Raw genomic sequence first — 20,362 nt, 5'->3', positions numbered from 1 at the left:
CTCTTAAATGAGCACAAAACTGTGAGGTTTATCTGACATAAGAAGATCAGCGGGAGAATAAACCTGCTGAGTTACACCTTCTTAGAGATGCGTCCTCACCGCCGGCAGAGAACGACATGCGTTCCCAGAAGAGAACAGACAGGGTCCTGCAAGTATAAAATATTTATTATGAATAGCACAGTATGTCACAGTTCATAACAAAGAGTTTGTGCTTGAAATAGTTACATTTCTCATTATATGACGTGTGAACATAGAGGCATGTGCATATTACATAAACCATACACCGAATTCAAACTTGGGTCTTTTCAGGAATCTAAACATTGCAGTATAACTTGTGCATATATATATATATATATATATATATATTTGTATCCATGTGTGGGGTTTTATAACGAGGCAGCTTTCTAGGGCTGACCACAAAAATAGATCTGTGCTCGAAACGTTTCAAAGGAGCAACAGGAGTTTGGATATTTAACACTGCCTTTCTCCCTGCAGGGCTGGAAACAGAGCATATAGGGCAAAATCACAAAGGCACAGTGTTTGCATGCTTTTTAGTAGCAATCAAAGGTAATGACTTTATTAATATCGGGGTTAATGTGATCAAGTGGTAGTGCAGTAATCTAATAACCTGGTCGCTTAAGGTTTTCCATATTTCTGTCCCTGTTTGGTTTGTTTATAAATGTCACTGCGCAGAACTAGATATTGCTTTCGAGGATTCTGTCTCTGAGTTTTAGAGTGCGCCTACATCCCATTTTAGTAACGTATATTTCTGGCTTCACACAGGCGTAGGTGAAAGTACCCTCCGCATGCTATATCTTTGTTGTTCAAATAGCGACACAAAACCAGATTTTTCTCCGGAACTGATTTGTTCTTTTCACAGATTTTATTTTAAAATTAAGCAGATCTGGATCTCTTCCTGTTGGACACTGACATATAAAGAAACTTGAAAAGAAAATAGTAAATTTACAGTGTAAATATAACCAATCACATCACGAGAGAATAAAGACTGAGCTCATTAAAGTCATCGGTTGGGTTCAAAATAGAAGCTTTAAATATGATTAAAAAATTGTGTGAGTTCTGTCATTCATCTGTGTCATTGGTGAAGTGAAACAGCAGCTTATTGTGGCTTCAATGGAAATATTCCACCTTAAGTAACTTCAAAGAAAACAATTTACATTTTTCATAAAAATGTGAAGAAAAAAATAATATATATATGACAGTCAGCACCTTAAAGTCCATTTGGGGGGGAGGTTCATTTGTTTTCATTCAATTTAAAACTGCTGCCTGACATTCAAAGATTTACAGTAAGTTTAAAAGCCTCAACTGGCTTTCTACAATTTATTCTCTGAGAAAATTATTTTTAAACTCACTTACTTGTTAAAGAAAGTCTTAACATAATCATTTAAGGGAAGAGTTTTTGAGAGTTCAATGAAAAGATCCATGGCACTCTCTTGGATGAATTATACAGACATAATGCTGGAAGTCAACTAGCTTAATTTAGCATCATGACTGGAAGCTGGCGGAAACAACTAGCCTTGCTGTATCCAGGGTCCTCCCTAGTGAGTGTTGCATTATGGGTTGCTTTTAACATTTTGTAAGATGTTTTATTGAAAGTACTAAAAAAAAAAAAAAAAAAAAAAAAAAAAAAAAAAAGTCCCGGCCCGGGACTGTCTTGTAATACCACTTTGTGCCACAAGATGGTGCAGTGAATAACCGCAGCGTAAAGTCAGCACCTAAAAGGCTTTCGCAATGTGTTTTGCTGAAGCGTTGGAAATAAATTAATGACTAGTGAAAACAAGCTCATCGAGTCTCCCGACGTCTTTACTGCTAAAATGAATCGAGGAGAAAATTTAAATAGAACAAACAGCCATGAATGACAGCCATCACAAACGATGAGCTAAAAAGAGAAAGTCTGGAGAACGCTGTCAGATTAGAGCGACTCAGAATGGACCCGGTGGAGTAACTCAGTCAGCTGGCTGATGGTTACACCTGCTGAGAAAGCGAGCTGCCTGCAGACGTCCAACCGAGCAGAAAATTTAGTAACCAGCAAAATGCTGTCTCTGTCAAACGGCTGCAGGAGACTGAGAACAGCTTCCAGTTAAAAAAAAAAACAAAAAAAACATCCCTGTAAAACTTAAAGTTGTTGGTTTTACATTTCAGATTTGGTACAAATAAAACAAGCAATATGTTGTGCTAACTGGTGGACTTTGGATTGGCTGCTGCAGATTTCAAGCTTTTGAGAAGAGCCAAGCCAGTTGTTTCCCCGCTGCGAAGCTTAAGAACCACACGGTTAGGGATAGGGAAAGGTTGATTAATATAAAACCATATCGTTTTCTCCCAAAAAAGTTCTTGGTTTGATAGAACTTAAGACCGTTTACTTTGTCACTTCATTTTTTGTATCATCTCATAATGGACTGGCCGGTGTATTACACACTTAGGTGTGATGCCGGTCCGAACAGACACAAAGTAGTAATCCTCTCATAAACCTGCAGCTCTGTGTGTTTTGTATTTTTTACATACAGTTGTTTTCTGACGCTGCTACACAGCGCACTTCAGTTACCGTTTCGCAGTTTTTAACACGTTGTGGGAAATATTTTTGCACGACAATGACGAGACTGATCGACATTTCAGTCCTGCATCTGCACTTGGAGCGACCTTGTGGAGCAGAGTAGTGAACGACTTGGCTTCGTTTTTTATAGGCATTAAAATAAGCCTAACCTCGGCTCTCGCCTGGTTGTTGTTGGATCATTTACATAAAGCTGAGCTTGAATCTTTGTAGCTCAGCAGTCGGCACCGGGGAGCCCGTCGCTTCTGCAGCTTTTAGAGTCTGTTTGAACGAGCCATAAATCTGCAGTTAATGTGGAGAGATGAGAGGTATCAATCTTCCCTGGAAAGAAACAAATAAACCTACTTTCCAAATATGTCAAACTATTCCTTGAAATTGTTCTAAAAACTGATGCCAACTGGTACTTAAAATGTAACAGATTCAGGCTTGACTGATTTGACCAATAGAAGTTGTTTTTTTTGTCCAGACAATAATATACAGTTTACTGCAATACTATAACTTATTTTTATTTGATAAAGGACAGCACCTCCTGTTTTGTGGTTATCCAAGGCTTTTGGATACGTTATAAGTCATCATTTTAACATCTGTGACTTTTAGACAGATGAATAATTTGAAGAAGTTGCAGGTTAATGAACTGAAAGTCGGTAGTTATCCCTCACTTTGTACTGAACTCTGCCAGTTTCAGTTATTATAACTCGGGAAGAGGTCATGCAATAATAATGTGTAATAACTTTTCACCGAATTTGTAGTCTTAAAACTTTCAAAACATTTGAAGATTGATTTTTACTGCTAAGATAACTTTGTGACATTACATTATTTTTTTTAGATCCTTTCTTTCAGAGGAGTGACTAAATTCCTCCGCGACGCCGTCTGACCTCTTTTTCTCTCCCTTTGATTTGTGAACTCTTTTCGCTCAGGAGCAGCAACTTTGTGAATTATCTGCAGTGATGAGGCACAGCAAGGCGATTTTTAGTGCTTTCTCTGTTCTGAACTCAAAATTCTTTGCGAATGCAGACCCATAAAGACACAAACACTGGCTCTAAACCAAATGAGTTCTCACTTCTGTGATGACATGCCCATTTATTTTTAGCAAGTTGAATTTTTGATGGAAATGGAGGCCACGGAGAGTGTTAAGAGTAAAAACCCCAGCGTCTATTTTTCCTCTCAACTGCGTCCGTCTCCGCTTGTCTTTTGCCTTGATCAGAGAGAAGGCATGCAGGAAACATAAATTATCCATATGAATAATAAATAATATAGAGTAATGTTGTTGTTTTTTTGTCCCGTAAAGGAATACTGTGACTGTATACTGTAAAGCTCCAGCTTCTACCAGAGGTAAACCCAACATCACTTTTGAGCTCTGGTCTATTATCACGTTTTAAAAATACACTTCATTATTAGTGCTATAAATACAATATTTTTGCTGATTGCAATCAATCTATTCTGGACTTCTTCACCTGCAATCTGCAAAAACAGACAGATTTTTTTTAAAAATTAGTCACATTCACTGAATATTATTAAACTCGCCTGCATTATTTGTGGTGTATTGAAATGCGTCATTCAATGTTTTAGAAAGTTGTACTTAAACAGTTAAAAGTGCCTTTATATTGCTTTATACCAGAAGTCATTGCTCTGCTTTACTTGATGTTCAATGCATATTTTTCTGTGGACCTCCATAAAGAATGAATGAGCAATTGCAAGTGCCTGTCCTCCACACTGATGTCTATTTTCTTATATATTTCCAGCACAATACAAATAAAGTGCATCTATTTACACAGATTTACTTTGGATAACAGTAGTTTTATTTGGAGATAATTTTTAGTGTGACAGCTGAAACAATCCTCATTACAATGAAGAGAATTTAAATGAGTTTGTTTTTGCTGAAACTGAAATTGCGTTAAAATGCACAACAAAATTTAAAGTCATAATATTTTAAAACACTTTGCTCGTTCTTGAACAATGTTATTTATTTTGTATGACTTACTCTGCCTGACGCTGCTGTTCAATTCCTTTTTAGAACAAATTCATAATATTTTGCGAACTTAAAAATACAACAAATTTGATTAACCCCTTTCTGCAGCGCCCCCTGGTGTGTGGAGGCCGGTATGTACCATTTGTGTACATGACTGTAAAACAAGTTGGTAATTAACATAAATTAAAGGCCTGTATCATATAAATGCAGGTGTTAAATTGTTTAGCCCCTGCAAGTTACAAATATGTCAAATTATGTTTCTGAATGCAAATGCCATTTTTATTATTTTATAGACATTAGAAAATGTTCCCCCAAAAAATGCTTTAGTAGTGATGGATTAGTTCACTGTAAAAACATTTTTTTTTTAAGAATTAAGTGTGACTTTTTCTGCCAAGAATTTTTTTTTATTTAATGTCCTATAGTTTCATATAAACTAAATAATGCTTTTGCATTCACTGGTGCAAGGGTCTACTTCAGCCATGTCCTATGGTTCTGTGATGAGAAATTTAAGCATTAAACAGAAGTATGTAAATAAATGTAATGTAATGTAAAAATGCAACATCAGTGGAAGGAGGTTCAAAACGGGCACCGCTGAAAGGGGTTCATTTTGTGTATTAAATATAATAGAAGTACATGTAAATGTCTAACTCAGAGGGTTTTTACTTTTTTCTGATAATAATTTCATTCATAATTTCAAACATTTTGATCATCTACTGTGTCCGCAGTCAATGTCTCCCGGTCGTCTCCCAGTTTGAACGTGTGTTTAAGGATCATGTGTGTGTCAGAAGCAGTTTGATATTTTCTCCAAATATTGACCTAAAATAAAAGTAATAATCCCTGGAAGAGATCATCTGCATTTCAAACACTCAACCTGACTATGTGCACCAAAAGGATGTTCACATTTGTGATCTTTGCCTCTTTTATAGTAAACTCATGTCTGATGTCACGGGGTGATCTTTTTTTTTTTTCTTTTTTTTTTTAGAGTGAAAGTGAAGACAGACAGAGACATTAAATCATGCAGGGTTAAAATTGTAAACATGTATGTCAGGGACTGTTAAAGGCAAAAACCATCACTATAAACAGTTCCATGACTCAGTCCACTTTGCGAAAGCCTGTTTTATTTTACATAAATAAATTTGATTTCAGAAATATTATGTAAAAGGTCATTCCTTACTATGTTCATGACAGTTTCAAAATAAAGTAAGGGGCACAGCCATAATCCATACTATCTATAACGTCATTAATGTATGCATGATTGAAGCTAAAACTGTATCGTGTGTGGCTGTAGTCTTCATATGAGAATAGCGAATACTAGACGTTAGGAAAGATGGATAACTTGCTCGCTGCTACCTCACTATTTTGCATTTTATTCAATTTTTCATCAAGCACATCTATCTATGGTTTATGGAAATTAGAAGATCTGCTCAAACGTGTTTTTGAAAGTTAGATTGCCTGGCCGCAGTTATCTATTGTATAATTCATAATGATCCTGGCGGCTGATATAATAAGAGAATTGTTTGAGGAAATTACTCAAGAGATTGTTTCAACATCTGCAAAGATGGTCCTCTTTCACTGTCACCGTGGAATAATGCAAATGACTCCCCGTGCAGCCTCAATTAATCAAATATCTGCAATTTGAGGCACACGTCTAGTTTATGTGACATGCAAAGAATCGCATACAAATGATTCAGGAACAAACCAGAAGGTCATGCTGGTTCCATTGGAGCCTCCCAACACAGATACATACACTGTAAGTTCTTCTGCTGAGACTCGAAATCGGAACAGATTTTGGATAAAATCGAAGCGCTCAAACTATTTTTCCATCATAGTGCAGTGGAAAAATAAATCAAACCTATGTACAAACGTAGAGCTGTCAGTTTCTATGTAACCTTGGAACGTTCAGTGTTAAAACTGCAAAAATCTGAGCTACGACCTCGGCACGCCAACACGACGTTCCCTTCTTAAGCAGCAGGTACACCCCCTCGATGAAGGCCAGTGCGTCTCACAAACCACACTGAAGGCGAGTCTAAATGGTGCGCCCAGTGCGGCCTCACCTATCCGAGTAAATCTGGATATTACTGGATTTCAGCCGAATTTGCGGTTCACTGATTCTTCCATCCTTCAAGAGAAGATGTCCTCTTTGTCCACTTCTGGCGAAGCAGGTCTAGAAATGTCAAAAAGAGGAGAGCCAGCGCTGGATTTCCTGGCTTTGAGGAGCTGAAGCGCTTCTGTTAGCTGCTCCTCCAGGCCGGACATTCGAACGCTCAGGTTCTTAAGGTCGTCCTTCAGCTCCAGCTTGAGCTCCTGAAGCGAGGCCTGAAGCGTTTGCTCTGGGATGGGGTAGAAGGCGTGCCTGGCATCTGGAGGCTGGGCGGGACTGCGGTCCTGAGGTGTCATGCGGAAATCGCCCACTTTGTCCAGGCGCAGGTCACTTTTGGTGATACCGCTGTCACACGAGTCCGTCTTCTTTAGAGACGTCTGTGATTCGTGCGCCTTCGTCCGTTCAGCTAAAGTCTCCATGGACTCAGCTTTAGACACTTTGTTCCAGTTGTCGGGTTTGGTCATGGACTCCTTGAAACGACCCCAGCCTTTGACTTTGACCGGTTCAGCCGCCCGGCCTCCGACCAAAGAAATAGGCGTCGGCACCTGCAGCTTCGCCTTGTCTGTCGGGGTGCAGTTGGGAGATGTTGAAGACGATGGCGTTGAGGACGAAGGCGTTGCTGGGCTTTCTGTTACCGTGACGACGCTGGTAGCTGTGATGGCCGCTTTGGCCGATGGGACGTCCACATAGACCGGACCCTTTTCGATATCTAGCTCATCCAGTTCCGGTTTATCGGGCACCAAGCGGGCTTCCTTCTGCTGCCGAAAGCGCTGGAAGAGCTTTCGCACCGGGTGATCCGGTGGTAAGTTTAGAGGGGCTTCATTTTTACGTCTCTGTCGCTCCTCCTCCTCCCGTTTGACATCACTGATCTTTCGGAAGACAATCTACAAGAGAATTTAAAGTTCTTATGACTAACAACACCATCATAACAACCATCAGGTAGATTTTAAAGATCAGAAATATCAGTGTTTGACAGCACACAAGCAAAATGATACCGCGAGGCGTCTTCTCGAAGTCAGTTCAGACTCTTAAAGTGAAGAAATACTAGTTTAAACCCAGATCAATATCATTTTGTGTCTCTGTGTCTTACAGATGGTACAGTTTGTGCGAAGAGGAGTGTCAATTTCAGAAAGTGTGTTCTTTGTAAATGTCACCTTAAAGAGGCTATTCCCACGACACAGAGGGAAAGTTCATATGGAGCTTCTGGCTTCAGTGGGTGAAGACATACTGTTAGCTTACCACCCGGCTGCTGCTAATGGGCAACTGTTTTCGGCAGATTGTAGTTTATGTCTTTTACCGTGTTCGTAAGAAGAGTAGAAAGTCCAGGTGTTGTGTTTATTTTGGGAGTTTTTATCATTTACTCTCTCCCTCATCGCTGGTCCTGACGGTGAATCTCACTTTTGAAAAGGTAAGACAACGTCAGTATTTCTTCTGTTTCGTAGCAACACTGTGCTCATAACGTCAAGCACTTAAACGCACATCATCTGCAGTCAAAAACACAATATCACGCGGTCCATTCGAAGGCAGCGTTTCCTCCCTTATTCATCTCTGGATTTCCCTGCTGCATACGTTCAGGAAGTACGGGACCCTGGTAATAGTGACTTTAATGCAGCGGATGAGATTGCCTCTTCATATGCAGGCAATTCAATCCTACTTGCACTCTCCTGGGCCGGCTAACCTTATTATGAATGAGGTAATGATCGGTAGCTACACTTGTGTTGTTGATCACAGCTGCTCATTTCTGAATGGAGGATGTGAGAGTGGTTTCAATATGTGGTGACTGGTTGATAGAACTGTGTTTTTTTTGTTGTTGTATGAAGTGGGCTACATGTTATTTAGCATGTAACATGGATGATCTCTGGCTGCACAGGTTCCCGCCTGGCCTTTATTTTGTAAAGGAATTCTGGGTGTGAAGTTTCTGGGAGTATTAACAGCAGCTGGGAATGAAAAGAAGGGTAATAAAAGGGCATTTTGGAAAATGTGTTTATTGGCCTTCCTACTGAGAGTTACTGGTGAAGATTGACACCCCTCTCATATCCGCTTGGTAGATATGAAACTACAAACAGGATTTAGCTTGTTTTATCAGTTTATTTATAGATTTTGGGGGATATTTATCCACAATTAATAAGGGAACAAGAATTAAAACAAAACAGATATATACTGTATATACACATAACGAAATATTAAGAGAAAAAACGTCATGAGTTCACACACATTTAATTTCCTTTGGCAGAAAGTACCGAGATGGTTCAGTAGCCTGGTTTTCAAGTAATGCCAAAAGCCTTCTATTTTTCTAAACATATTTTCTGCTTTTGCCTGTTTTCAGTCGTTGTGCTGTGCTAACCTGACTTGTATTTTCATATTTAGCTGACAGTGGTTATCAATCGTCTCCCGTGACTCTCAGCACAGACGCATCTAAATGTCAAACGATTCCCTTTAATATGATGAACAACAGCCTGAGTAACCGGGTTGATCTCTGGGAGGTGCAGCCTTTATTAACATCTCTGGGATGTTCAAACTCTCACCCAGTCTTACCCATATTTCAAGATGCAGACAAACAATGTGGAAAAACTTCTGTTTCATTTTTTTTATTCAAAGTCTTTGGTTTTGTTGATGTAAAATGAGCCCAAATCCTGCTTAAATTATTAATGGTGTAACGTTTTTTTTTTCACCAGTAGTGACATCCCATTGTATTTACATTCAGTTGTAAGTGTTCATTGTTAGCAGTGGAGTTTCCCATTTACCCGTTAAATTCAAATTACCTTAACACATGAGGGATTTAAAAGAAAACGATGCCTGCACGTAATCCAGGGTCACAGTCTGTAGCCCATTCTCATTGATTATCACTCTGCTAATTAAGTTACAGCTAATGTAAAATCAACATTTAATGCTGCTGCTTGAAAGTAAAATCTTTCAGCTGGTGATGATTGTGAAGAAGCTACAGGACATAGCGATGGCAATTTGTAAATAATTACATATATTTTTGTATTTAGTGTTAAATACCAAATGAGAGTTAAAACGGTTTCAAAAAAACTTTGATTTAAAGAGCTTTTTATACATGTACACAGCTGTTATGTGAAGTCTTTGGACATAAAAACTACTGTGTGAAGCCGAGAGTTGAATGTATGTTGTTCTTTTTCGGTGCTTTCCGACGAGTCACTCACCCTCTTTCGCAGGTTGTAGGTGAGCAGCAGGTTTCTGGAGAAGTGGTTGGAGAACGCTGTGTAGAACTCCAGCACCTTCTGCAGAGCGTCACGCTTAATGACGTGGAGGTCGCAGTAGGTCAGGGCTCGGACGTTGGCGCAGGCCTGAGCCAAAGTCACCTCTTTCCAGAAAACATCCCCGAACACGTCTCCCTTACCTGCAGAGAGAGGACACAGCTTAAGCCGCTCACTCCTCCACAACATCTGCTCTTCAAGGTAAACAAACAGACAAATAAACAACTCTTCAATTCTGCATCACCTTCAAATAAAGCATCTCTAATAAAACACATTTTGGGTTGCCAGGTTGGGAAGGTCTCTTTCTGAGATGGGGTCAGAGGGTATTCTTGGGAGTTAGTATTTTCTGCATCTTTTTTGCAAGTAGTGTGTTTTTAGGGCTTTTTTTTTATTATTTAAAAAGTCCCATATTTGACCCTTTTGTGATCAACGTACTTGCATTAACATTTTAATTAAATATTTTTAAGTAGCCTTTTGAGATGATTTAAAGCTATAAAAGACAAAGAAGGTGTCACACTGGAAGAGGATTTCCCCCACAACCTGAAAGTTGTTCCAGTTAACAACTAATCACTAAAGCATCAGTACGTCAGTCGTTTATTAAAAATGAATAAATCTATGCATTACAGCTTTGAAAGGTTCAATCTAATGTCTGAGTATAGTCCTCAGCACATTTGATCAACATCAGGTATTTATAAACGCTCAATATAATGTCATTAGTGACTCGTGCAGCAGTATTTAAAGTTTGAAATGCTTGATGTGGCCATAAAAAAAACTGCTAATCATGAGGCAGCATGACTCAGTGTAACTAACATTTAAATCAACAACTTCTCACAAAGACTGACAACAGAAAAGATTCACAGATGTGGTTTTACATGACTTAAAACACCAGATGACATCTTGAACAGCGAGCTGTCTGGTAGGAAAAAATAAACCCTTCATGCTGCTAGAGCACTAATCAAACCATCACTGGTATCAAGATGAGCCACTGTACAGCAGCTATTTGTGGAGTGGAAGTAGATAAGACAAGATGCTCTGCCTTGTTTGCAGACGTACTTCATATGTTGTTTCTGCTCTACAGTGCCATTAAGCTAATGAGAATCTGATTCATAGCAGCAACTTATTTTTCACTTCAGGCTCCATTACAGTCTCCGTCCTGGTCAATGGAATCACCCGGACAGTGTATTGATTTACGCAAAGAGGAACCGATACCAGGTTATCGACACAAAAAAAAACCCAGCCAAGATGTTGTCTCCAGACCTGACAGTCCAGCCCATCCATTATTTATTCACTGAATCCATCATTCGGCCAAGTAAAGCACAAACTTTTAAAAAGACAGCACCGTGCTGGGATTTAACCAGGCAAACAGAGCCAAAGCAAAAGGTTTGTCTTTCTACATTTGCATAAATAAGAACATGTGTAACTGCAATGGAAGAAGAACCGAGTTCACAAACACTAAAAGTGTCAAAGTAGTTGGTGATTGCTTCAGTCATCAATATTCATTAGGCATGGATCACTACAGTTGGCTGGACAGGGTCCATACTGCGCTTATTAGGCTGAGTAGGGTCTCAGTTACTGTCACAGGTCTGCAGTCAATTTATCTACATATCTGAATGGATCTACGTCATAACCACCGAGGGAGGAAATATTTTAGGAAATCAGTACAAACCAAAAAATACATATAACTAAAGGATGATCACTTTTTGTAATTTGAGTGAGAGTCTGCACTGAGAGGTCAGTTTAAATAAACTATGAAATTAACATTGACATACTGTCAAGTTGATAGATTGAGCTTGTTAACCAACAGTTTCCTATTTACACACTCAGCAATTACAGGGCAACATAATAATGTATTTTATGGCCAACTGAATATATGTTAAGTCCAATATTCACCCTCTTTTAGCTCTGGTTTTCGTCTCCTCCTCAAAATATGAAGCTCTTTCACAGCTAAACGCTCCACTATGTTCACCTGATAGTTAGTAGCGGTGTTCTTCTGCGGTTTGGTGCCAAAACAAAACGGTAAAGTCATTGCCAGACTGCAAAACATTGAGCTGAAACATTGGCTGTGACGCTCTGTGAAGCGAAGCGGGGCCGCACATTCAGGTGATCAATTCACCACAGGCCCATCACAACAATCAAACCATTTCACACTGTTGCACTGATAATACAGCTGATGTAAAGTAGGCTACACATCAACCTCAGTCAATATCAGGGCATCAAATGTATGAGGTCACATTTTCAATGGCTTTTCCACATTAACCACCATTTAATTTATCATTCACTGTTTCTACATTCATTTGTGTTTTACACTAGCTTAACCATGCTTTTTTTAAATAGTTTTTTATTGCTTATTTCCTCTTATGATTAAGTATATCAGGCTGTTTTAATTATATTTAATTGTGTGCAGCACATTGATCAAGCTCTGTTGTGTTTAAATGTGCTTCTTAAATAAATCTGTCTGGACTTGACTTGACAAAAATAAAGAATTTTGCCACCTAAAATTTTTAAGAATCTAAAAAGAGAAGATCACCATGGCCTGTTTCTAGCCTGGTTAGCTACAGAATGTTTTATTTTTGGTCTTAAATATATTAACATAAAAGCCTTATTACAAATATTTGTTTTTCAAATTAGTTTCCATAACTTAATCCTGGGTACATTATCATCATATTACAAGTCATTTGAACCGCAGATGGTTGGTTTTTCTTTATTAGAATCCGCTCAGAGCCTCAAAGATCCTCTATTTGACAGATTTTAGTTAACCAACAGCAAATAGGTGAGGAAAACAAAATAAAAATCTATGAAAACTGGACCAGAGCCACAGTCATATGTTCTGAACATGTCCCTGTCAACTGTGCGTGGCACAGATATTGATCTTAACTCTTTGAGGACTTAGAGATCACAGCTGTGGTTGTGGCTTCTGCTCACTCACATGGAAAATTGAATGTCATAAGTTGATGTACTTGATATTAATACATCGACCACAGCTCCAAAATAAGTGAGCTTACTGAAAAGGATTCAGATAAGGCTGAAAATATCAGACTCTATTCACATTGTCACTGAGGGGATTGTGTATCTGTGACAAATATATTCTTGTCCAAATCCTGAATCCATCGCTCAGCAGAAAATGATCCCCAAACAGCTCAGCTTTCACTGCAGTCAAAAACAGTTTGTAAAGTGCTGCTACACAGAAAGACAAAAAGGAGGATTTTAAGTAAGTCTTCCAAAAGAAAAAGAAAAAAATGATGCTGTTGCTGTGATGCAAAAACCTTTCATTTTTTAACCTTTCTTCTGTTGTCAATGCCTGTGTTTTGGTGTTGATCTGCCTCGAGGATAATAAACTCGTAGCTGAGCATCAGCATCTTAAAACCTTTGTTTCTGTGTCACAGCTCAAGGCATCCAGAACTTTAAATTATGAGACACTTGAGCAGATCTGGGGCAGGTCCTTGGACATTTGGGTGAGCAGGAAGCCTTGACTGCATATTTCATTAAATAAACATACTGTAAGTGGTGAATTCTGTCATTAACTATGTATTATACCCAGAATCATTTGGAGACAAAACAAATCAGTAATTTTCAAATATCTTTAAAACGTCTGAAAAGTTTGTATTTGTCTGTATTCATCAATTTGCTAAACAGTGAACGTTTGAATTTAGGTGAAAGTAAAACTCCTTCATTAATGTATTTCAAAATGAAATCTCTTTATCAAGAGATACTAAGAATCATATGAAAGAAATTAACTGTAAGTAGAGGATAAATGTGTCTTATTCTTCAGAGTCAGTAAAGAACTTGTTTGCCTTTGAGCTCAGTCTTTAAAGCAAAAACTCAATTCTCATGAATTGATAAATACTGTGCCCAGTTTCATAAAAATAACTAAAACTATATAAAGAAAAAAATTGATTACTGTTTAAACTAGCGCAGAAATTTGTTTGGGTCAAAATGATTTGAAAAAGAACAATAATTAAATTAAGTTCTAATCAAAGCATACTTTCTGAGTTCCACATTTAAACAATACTGTTTTCACCTTTCAGGATATTTAAATAAAACTCACCTAAAATGGCCACCACCTCGTCATCCTGAATGACCTCCAGCGATCCCGACACCACGAAACAGAGGCTGTCCACGCTTTCACCAGCGTGGTAGATCAGGTCGCCGGGGGCGCAGTGGATGGTCTGAAACTCCATGGCCAGCGCTCGGAGACACCCATCGCTGGCCAGCCGAAAAGCTGGGTGCTCTTTAAAAACCTTGCGGTTGAGATGAACACAAATATCTGCTCTCATGTCCTTCGGACAAATCTGCAACACCTGGAAAAAAGCCAGAGAAGAGCTGGGTATTAAAGAAGGCTGAAGGATTTTAGATGTTAGACAGTGAACAGCCTCTACAGTACTTCGATTTTTGAAGATGGTTATTCTGTCACATTATGAGGTCACAAGGAACCCGTTTTCCACTACTGGTAACGGCTCGACTGGACTTCTTTTTGTTTTTTTATTGGGCAAAAGTTGTGGATAGTACTGGGAACTTTTTTTTTTTGGTATCACCTGTATCAAGGTTCCAAACGAGCTGAGTTGACACCAAAAACACTCCAGACCACTGATTGGTCACAAACCCGCCATTGTGGCAATGACGCCACATTGAGAGGGTACAATCTGCAGTGGAAAAATAAATCCAGAAAAGATTCTTTGCTTCTGTAATGAGGTAAAGAAGAGAGAAACTTACTGAGAGTTTAAAAAATATGCTTAAGTTGGCACAAAATAAATATACAAAAATGTTTGTAATCTTCACTGAACATTTTTACAGTGATAAAGAGGAAATCAGTAAATATATTGAAGCTGTTATGCGTGCAAATAATGTTAACACGTTTTTTTTTTTTAAAACAACTTAATACTTTTTAAAATTATCAGTATCTTTTCAAGGTGAAATCCAGCCCGAACGTAAACACTCAGCAGGTAGTTGTTATGACGTGTATGACTGTGAAAGTTAATTTAACAATTCCACTGTAAAGTCTCCGGTTCATTTCTGAAGTATTCACTTCAAAGTTTTTCAGAAGTTCATGTTTTTGTTCAGAAAATATTAATTAACTGTTCCTGAAAAAAAATCAACTTATTTTTTTACAAAGCAGATAAAAAAAAGTACTTCTTTCTTTGAGAATTACATCACAGAGTCAAATTATCAGTCGAACAGGACTGAAATTGTCCAACATGATTGAAGCCTGTTTTATTTTCACAAGAGGACAACATGGAAGGTGCAACCAGCTGAGTCCAGCAGGGTCTCTGTTGAGTGTCACTGAGTGACAGCATGTTGTTCGAGTAGACCTAATCAACAGGATGCCAGGCCGTCACAGGGCCCTTCCTTTAAAACAAATCTCTTTGAAGATGAATGTCAAGCGGAGAGGGATTATGTGCCATTTTTAGACCCTTTAGTGTTGCCAAGAGCCAGACAAATAAATGATACATAAATGCGGTGCAAGCTCAACATAGAAAGAGGACACAGTAAACATGAACTTATGTTTTGGTTATAGATTAACCATTAACATTTTCCTGGTAATAATTATGCTTCTAATTTGAAGAGAAATAATACAAGTTTTTCAGTGACTGGGTTTTGGACAGGTGGATGTAAATGGGATGCAGTGATAGGAATGTTTCCTGGCTTCAAATCAGTCATAGTGGCACCAGTTCAGTATCTGCTTCCAGGTTTAAATGGTTATTTTCCACACACTCAGATCATTTTAGAGTCATCTGAATTCAGGGGGATGACTGGTGGTGACTGTTGATAACTGGGCCATGAACACCACCCACCACTTTCTCTTTTTGATAGCGAGCTGCTAAATTAGAGTAGACTGACCGTTTTTAGTAAAACTATATTTTATGCATAATGTTGTTTAGGTAGCATCAACAGCATCCATGGTTTATATGTTCTTCTAAAAATAACCCCAAACAAATTATGCAAATGCAGTTGTAAAACTGACACAGTTTTATGAGTTGTTCTTTTCCCCACTCTAAATGATCGCATCAACTCAGAGCTCATCTCCTGTAGCTTGTGGTAGTTTAACAGTAAGAGGAAGCTGTTTATAGAGATTAGTGTAATTATAGCGAATTTCTATTGGAAATGACAAAAAAGACCAAGACAGCAAGGAAACAGCCAGTAATCACAAGCTGATGTACCTTTTCAGTGTCTATACCCCGCGACATGGACCAGGTGGAGGCGATGTAGTCCATTACTCTTTCACTCAAGCCTTTGGGCACCTGGTAGAGCTTGAGGAAGTCCCGGACGCTGTTCAGCATCTCATGGTAACGATTCGTGTTTGCGTACATTTGCTGGAAGATCGTTGTCACGTTACCAAAGATGGTGGCGTAAAGCAGAGCTGGAGAAATGAAGAAAAGATGTGAAAAGAGAAGTTAAGAGAAAATCTGAGGCATAGTTGACGATTATTTATGGGACTTGAAAATGATTCAGAAAATGTTCTTGCTGTTTGCTGCTGAAGCTGATATTACATATACTGTAAATATTACGTTTTCTGGTGCTTATATTGGTTATGACCTTATCAGAAAAGGCAAACTATACGATGAAAGAGTTAACATCTGTGAACTGTGTGATCTGTGATCAAACCCTGGTTTACAAGGACATGAACATCTCCAAACCCTGGTTTACATAAAAATGTAAACTGGTTTCAGGAGGGTATTAAGATCTCCAAAGCTTGACTCTTGGTGAGTCTTAAAAAGCTGGTGCCTTCACAAGGACAAAACAATCTCGTAAACCTGGTTAATAAGGACTTAAAAAGAGGGTTTAAAAAGATATAACATAAATGTCCAAGATGTGCATTCAAAAGGACAGACTGTAAATCCGCAAATAAGGTTCACAAGGACACAAAATGTTCCCCTACTGGACATAGAAGGTTTCCTACTGACACTGTTGGTTTCAATATTAATACACTACATCACATGATGCATCAGAGAAACTGTGCCTTAAGACCTAACATTGTTTGGTGTTTTGAACAGTTTTAATCAATCACGTGGGAAATGAACAATTACTACCCGTCATTGCCTCCAAATATAATCAACAAAACTCGCGCCAAAAGGGGAAAACTATAATTACAGCATTATTTTGAGCGTGTGTAACCATCCATCTGCATGCAGCTACATCCAACTAAATGAGGATGTTTCTCTCTGAACGTGTCTTGTAATAGAAGAATTAAAGAAAAGGGATAGGAAGAGAAGAGCAGAGCATCTCTGAGGTGGTTGAACTGGTGCAACAGCTGGCGTGTGTGTGTGGATCAAAGCCATCAGATGTCTGCTCTGTGTGTGCAGTGTTCTCCTGGCAATGGAGCCCTAATTAGCCCTGCTAGAAGGGACAGAGAGGAAACATGCCAGCCACACATTTCAATTATCCTCAGATGATGACAGTAACCTGTGCATGCGTTTGTGTGTGTTTGTTTATTTCGCGGCGCACAATCAAAGTGTTGAAAAACTGCACAGGGAATAATACTAATTAAGAAGCACTCAAAACTCCTCAAGGGCGAGGATAACCGCAATTTTCATCCTTTCATCACCATCGCTCAGTTGTTCAGCTATGTTTTCAAGCGTTGCAGTGTAGTAAGAGATTCCTTATCGCCTTAGCACAAAGAAAAGGTTTTTCTTCGTCACATATTCTCGGTGTCGTAACATTTGAAGCATCAAAATCAGCAGAGTTAACGGATAAACCAAAAAGACGTCTGAGCCTATTAAATCTGCAAAAAAGATGATTTGACAACCGTCTCCATTTGAAGTTGCCAAAGTTTTGGGATGACTGCTACCTCGAGGTTGGGTGCAGATGGCAATGCTCACTCCTCTGATAAGCAGAAAATGCTGTAACAAAGGAAACTCAATCGGTCCCTGCAGAGCCGAGCTTCCTCCAGTCCACAACGCCGCTCTTTACATGCTGACGTACGCAACTTCATCGCACGTTGCTCGCCATCCAACAGCTGGCTTGTTTGAAGGTAGTTAAAAGACAGTTCTCAGAAACTCAAGCCCCAGGCCAGCAGTTGCTATAGAAACAGGACATATGTATAATGCCCCCCCCCCCCCCCACCTGCTTCCCCATGCCACCCCGCAATCCCTCGTCACACTGTGATCTTCTACTGCCAGCACTGATCCAGTGCTGCTGGTAAAAATAGAACAGTATCAGGGCATCCATATTTCATAGAGAACAGCCATGAACACTAGATTGCATCTACAACCAAATCCTCCCGAGGCTGTCTGGTTTTTAGATATTTACGCTTTAAAGATGATTTGTATCTCACAATGAACATTTTTTACAAAGACAAGTCTGCAGATGAGTTTTTTGCCAGTTCCCCCGAGACTGTATTCATATATCTGAACAGCCAAAAGGTAAAAAGAGAGAGCGAGCGAGGAGGGCACGATTGCCCTCTCGTATCAGGGTTTGAGATTGTGGCTGAAAAAAGTACAACAGAGGTGAGCAGTGATTGCAGAGGGATCGGAGGGAGCGCTGTGCTAAATTGATCTGGCAGTGTCAGTTATTGCTGCAAGGTGTTGCTCCCCACGTGCAGTCACACATAATGGCATCATGCTGTTTGCCGTTTTCATGAGCAACACAAGCAGGAGTTACCTTATAAATATTGAAATGCGGAAAGAAGGGCATTCTGTAAAAATCTGCCTCCTTCCTCTGCAGATTAAATGCTTTATTAAATGATTCTACTAAATTTTAATCCAGTCATTGTTACTTGTTTGGAAAAAAAACTGGCTGAGTAAACCATAAAAGGTGACATAAACAGTCATTGTTGAAACTGTTACTATTAATGTGTTTTCAGTGTAACAACATATATTTATTTATAGGTCTAAAAATCACCAGTAAGACACAAAATACACCCCAGAAGATCTCTATAATCAGCACAATATCACACAGCAGACCGAAGTGAAGAGTCTAGTGTGGACAAAAATAACACTGTACTGTATATGTCACTGTATTGAATTGCACTGACTGGAGCTGACAGCAGTGCTGATGAGTTCTAAAAATAACAATTTGAAACTCATTGGAGCTTTCTTATTTTACATAATAATGGACTGTATCAATGCATTTTTTTTTCAGTTTTACTTCCACAAGAAGCTGTTATGTAACACCAGTTACAACAGGGATGCAGTAGCCTGTTTCAAACCTGCCCACATCTCTGATTTTATTTCCCAGCAATTCACTGCGACAGAGTTTTGAAGGATTGAGGAAAAGCCCCAGGGAGCAGTGCTGAAGTGTGCGCCGAGTTTGGTGTCGTGGACAAACCTTGTTAGTACAACTTTCATTTTCGTAACGCGTTGCACACCACACACACACACACACACACACACACACACACACACACACAGTGGTAGGAAAAGAGGCTGTAAAATGGTGAGTACATTTTTTTGTGAGTGGCAAAATGGCTCTTTATATAATCGTAATTTGATCCATTCAGCTAAATAATGGGTGAAAATGTGTCTAAAAGGGTTTCTATAATCATCGTATTTTATCCCATTTATGTGTGCAGACAGCCAACATGACGTCAGCCACCTCAAACAGCTCTCTACCGGCTGGACGGAGAATGCGCCATGTGCATACAGTATGTACATTCGTTTCAGTCTGTAGACATAAAATTTTGAAATGAAATAATACGTTCATACTGTATATCATTACAGGAGAAATTTCTACTCCTAAATGGAAGTTTAAAAGTACCTAAAACAGTAAAAGTGGCTGTGGTTTGAGAATGACTCCAGGTTTTTAGATGTTAAACCAATATACTGCACAGTAGGGATCAGACAGTAAAAGCACCACTGAGGACACAGGTTTATGTTAATGTAAATTCAAAAAAAGATTACAGTCGGGAGTTCTGGAAGTAAAAAATATTCAACCTGAGCAGCATACTCTCGGTTACGGTTACAGGAGAGTTAGAAATATTGCTCAGCTAATCATCTGTAAAGTTCTATTTTCGGAACTTCGATGGCTTTATTCAAAATTCATTTATTCACCTAACTCAGTGGATTGTAGTTTAAAGAGCATAGCTGAACATCTCATGTATCATGTATCCGTGACATTAAAGAGAAGATAAATCGCCCCCACTCACATCCAATCATCATCATGGCCACGGCAAAGATTTTCTCCCCGTCTGTCGTCGGGGCGATGTTCCCGAAGCCGATGCTCGTCAGGCTGGTCATGGTGAAGTACAAGGAAGTGATGTAGACGGAGTCCTTGTTGGGCCCTCCCTCCCACTTCCCTGAGCCGCTGGCGTTGAAGCGGTACGGCCTGCCCACCGTCTCGGCCAGGATGTAAAGCCAGCTGTCCATTCGCACGATGTTGGTTTCCTCGTCGATAACCTCATAATCACCGATGCTGTACCTGAGGTGAAAATAATCAGGCACCGATTAAACATTGCGTTTCACACTTTATGATTGATTATTAGACTGCAGGGGTGAACAGTTGCAGTGAAGAACTGAAAATTAAATCAAGTCGAAATCAACATTAAATCCAATTGACATAAAAAGCCTCTTTTTGAC

At 39.1% G+C, this 20,362-nt stretch overlaps 1 protein-coding gene across 2 annotated transcripts in view; it reads right to left on the bottom strand.

Moving 5' to 3' along the window:
* Positions 1–1,661: 1,661 nt before the first annotated feature.
* The window catches only part of kcnh1a (potassium voltage-gated channel, subfamily H (eag-related), member 1a), a 45,666-nt gene continuing 26,965 nt past the window's right edge, over positions 1,662–20,362 (bottom strand). For both annotated transcript variants that reach the window (XM_069144301.1, XM_069144302.1), the window contains 5 exons: positions 19,933–20,204; positions 16,010–16,209; positions 13,900–14,152; positions 9,801–9,997; positions 1,662–7,520 (listed from right to left, as the gene is read on the bottom strand). In XM_069144301.1, the coding sequence (XP_069000402.1) occupies positions 6,657–7,520; positions 9,801–9,997; positions 13,900–14,152; positions 16,010–16,209; positions 19,933–20,204 (1,786 nt within the window). In that variant the 3' untranslated portion in view covers positions 1,662–6,656. The remainder of the gene's footprint in view (positions 7,521–9,800; positions 9,998–13,899; positions 14,153–16,009; positions 16,210–19,932; positions 20,205–20,362) is intronic.

The sequence above is a fragment of the Embiotoca jacksoni genome, unplaced genomic scaffold, assembly GCF_022577435.1.
Source record: "Embiotoca jacksoni isolate LCO1_2020_lvr unplaced genomic scaffold, fEmbJac1.0.p SCAF_12, whole genome shotgun sequence".
Classification (NCBI taxonomy): Eukaryota; Metazoa; Chordata; class Actinopteri; family Embiotocidae; genus Embiotoca; species Embiotoca jacksoni.
The sequence above is the reverse complement of the archived record's forward strand: the minus strand, read 5'-3'. Positions and strand labels throughout refer to the sequence as shown.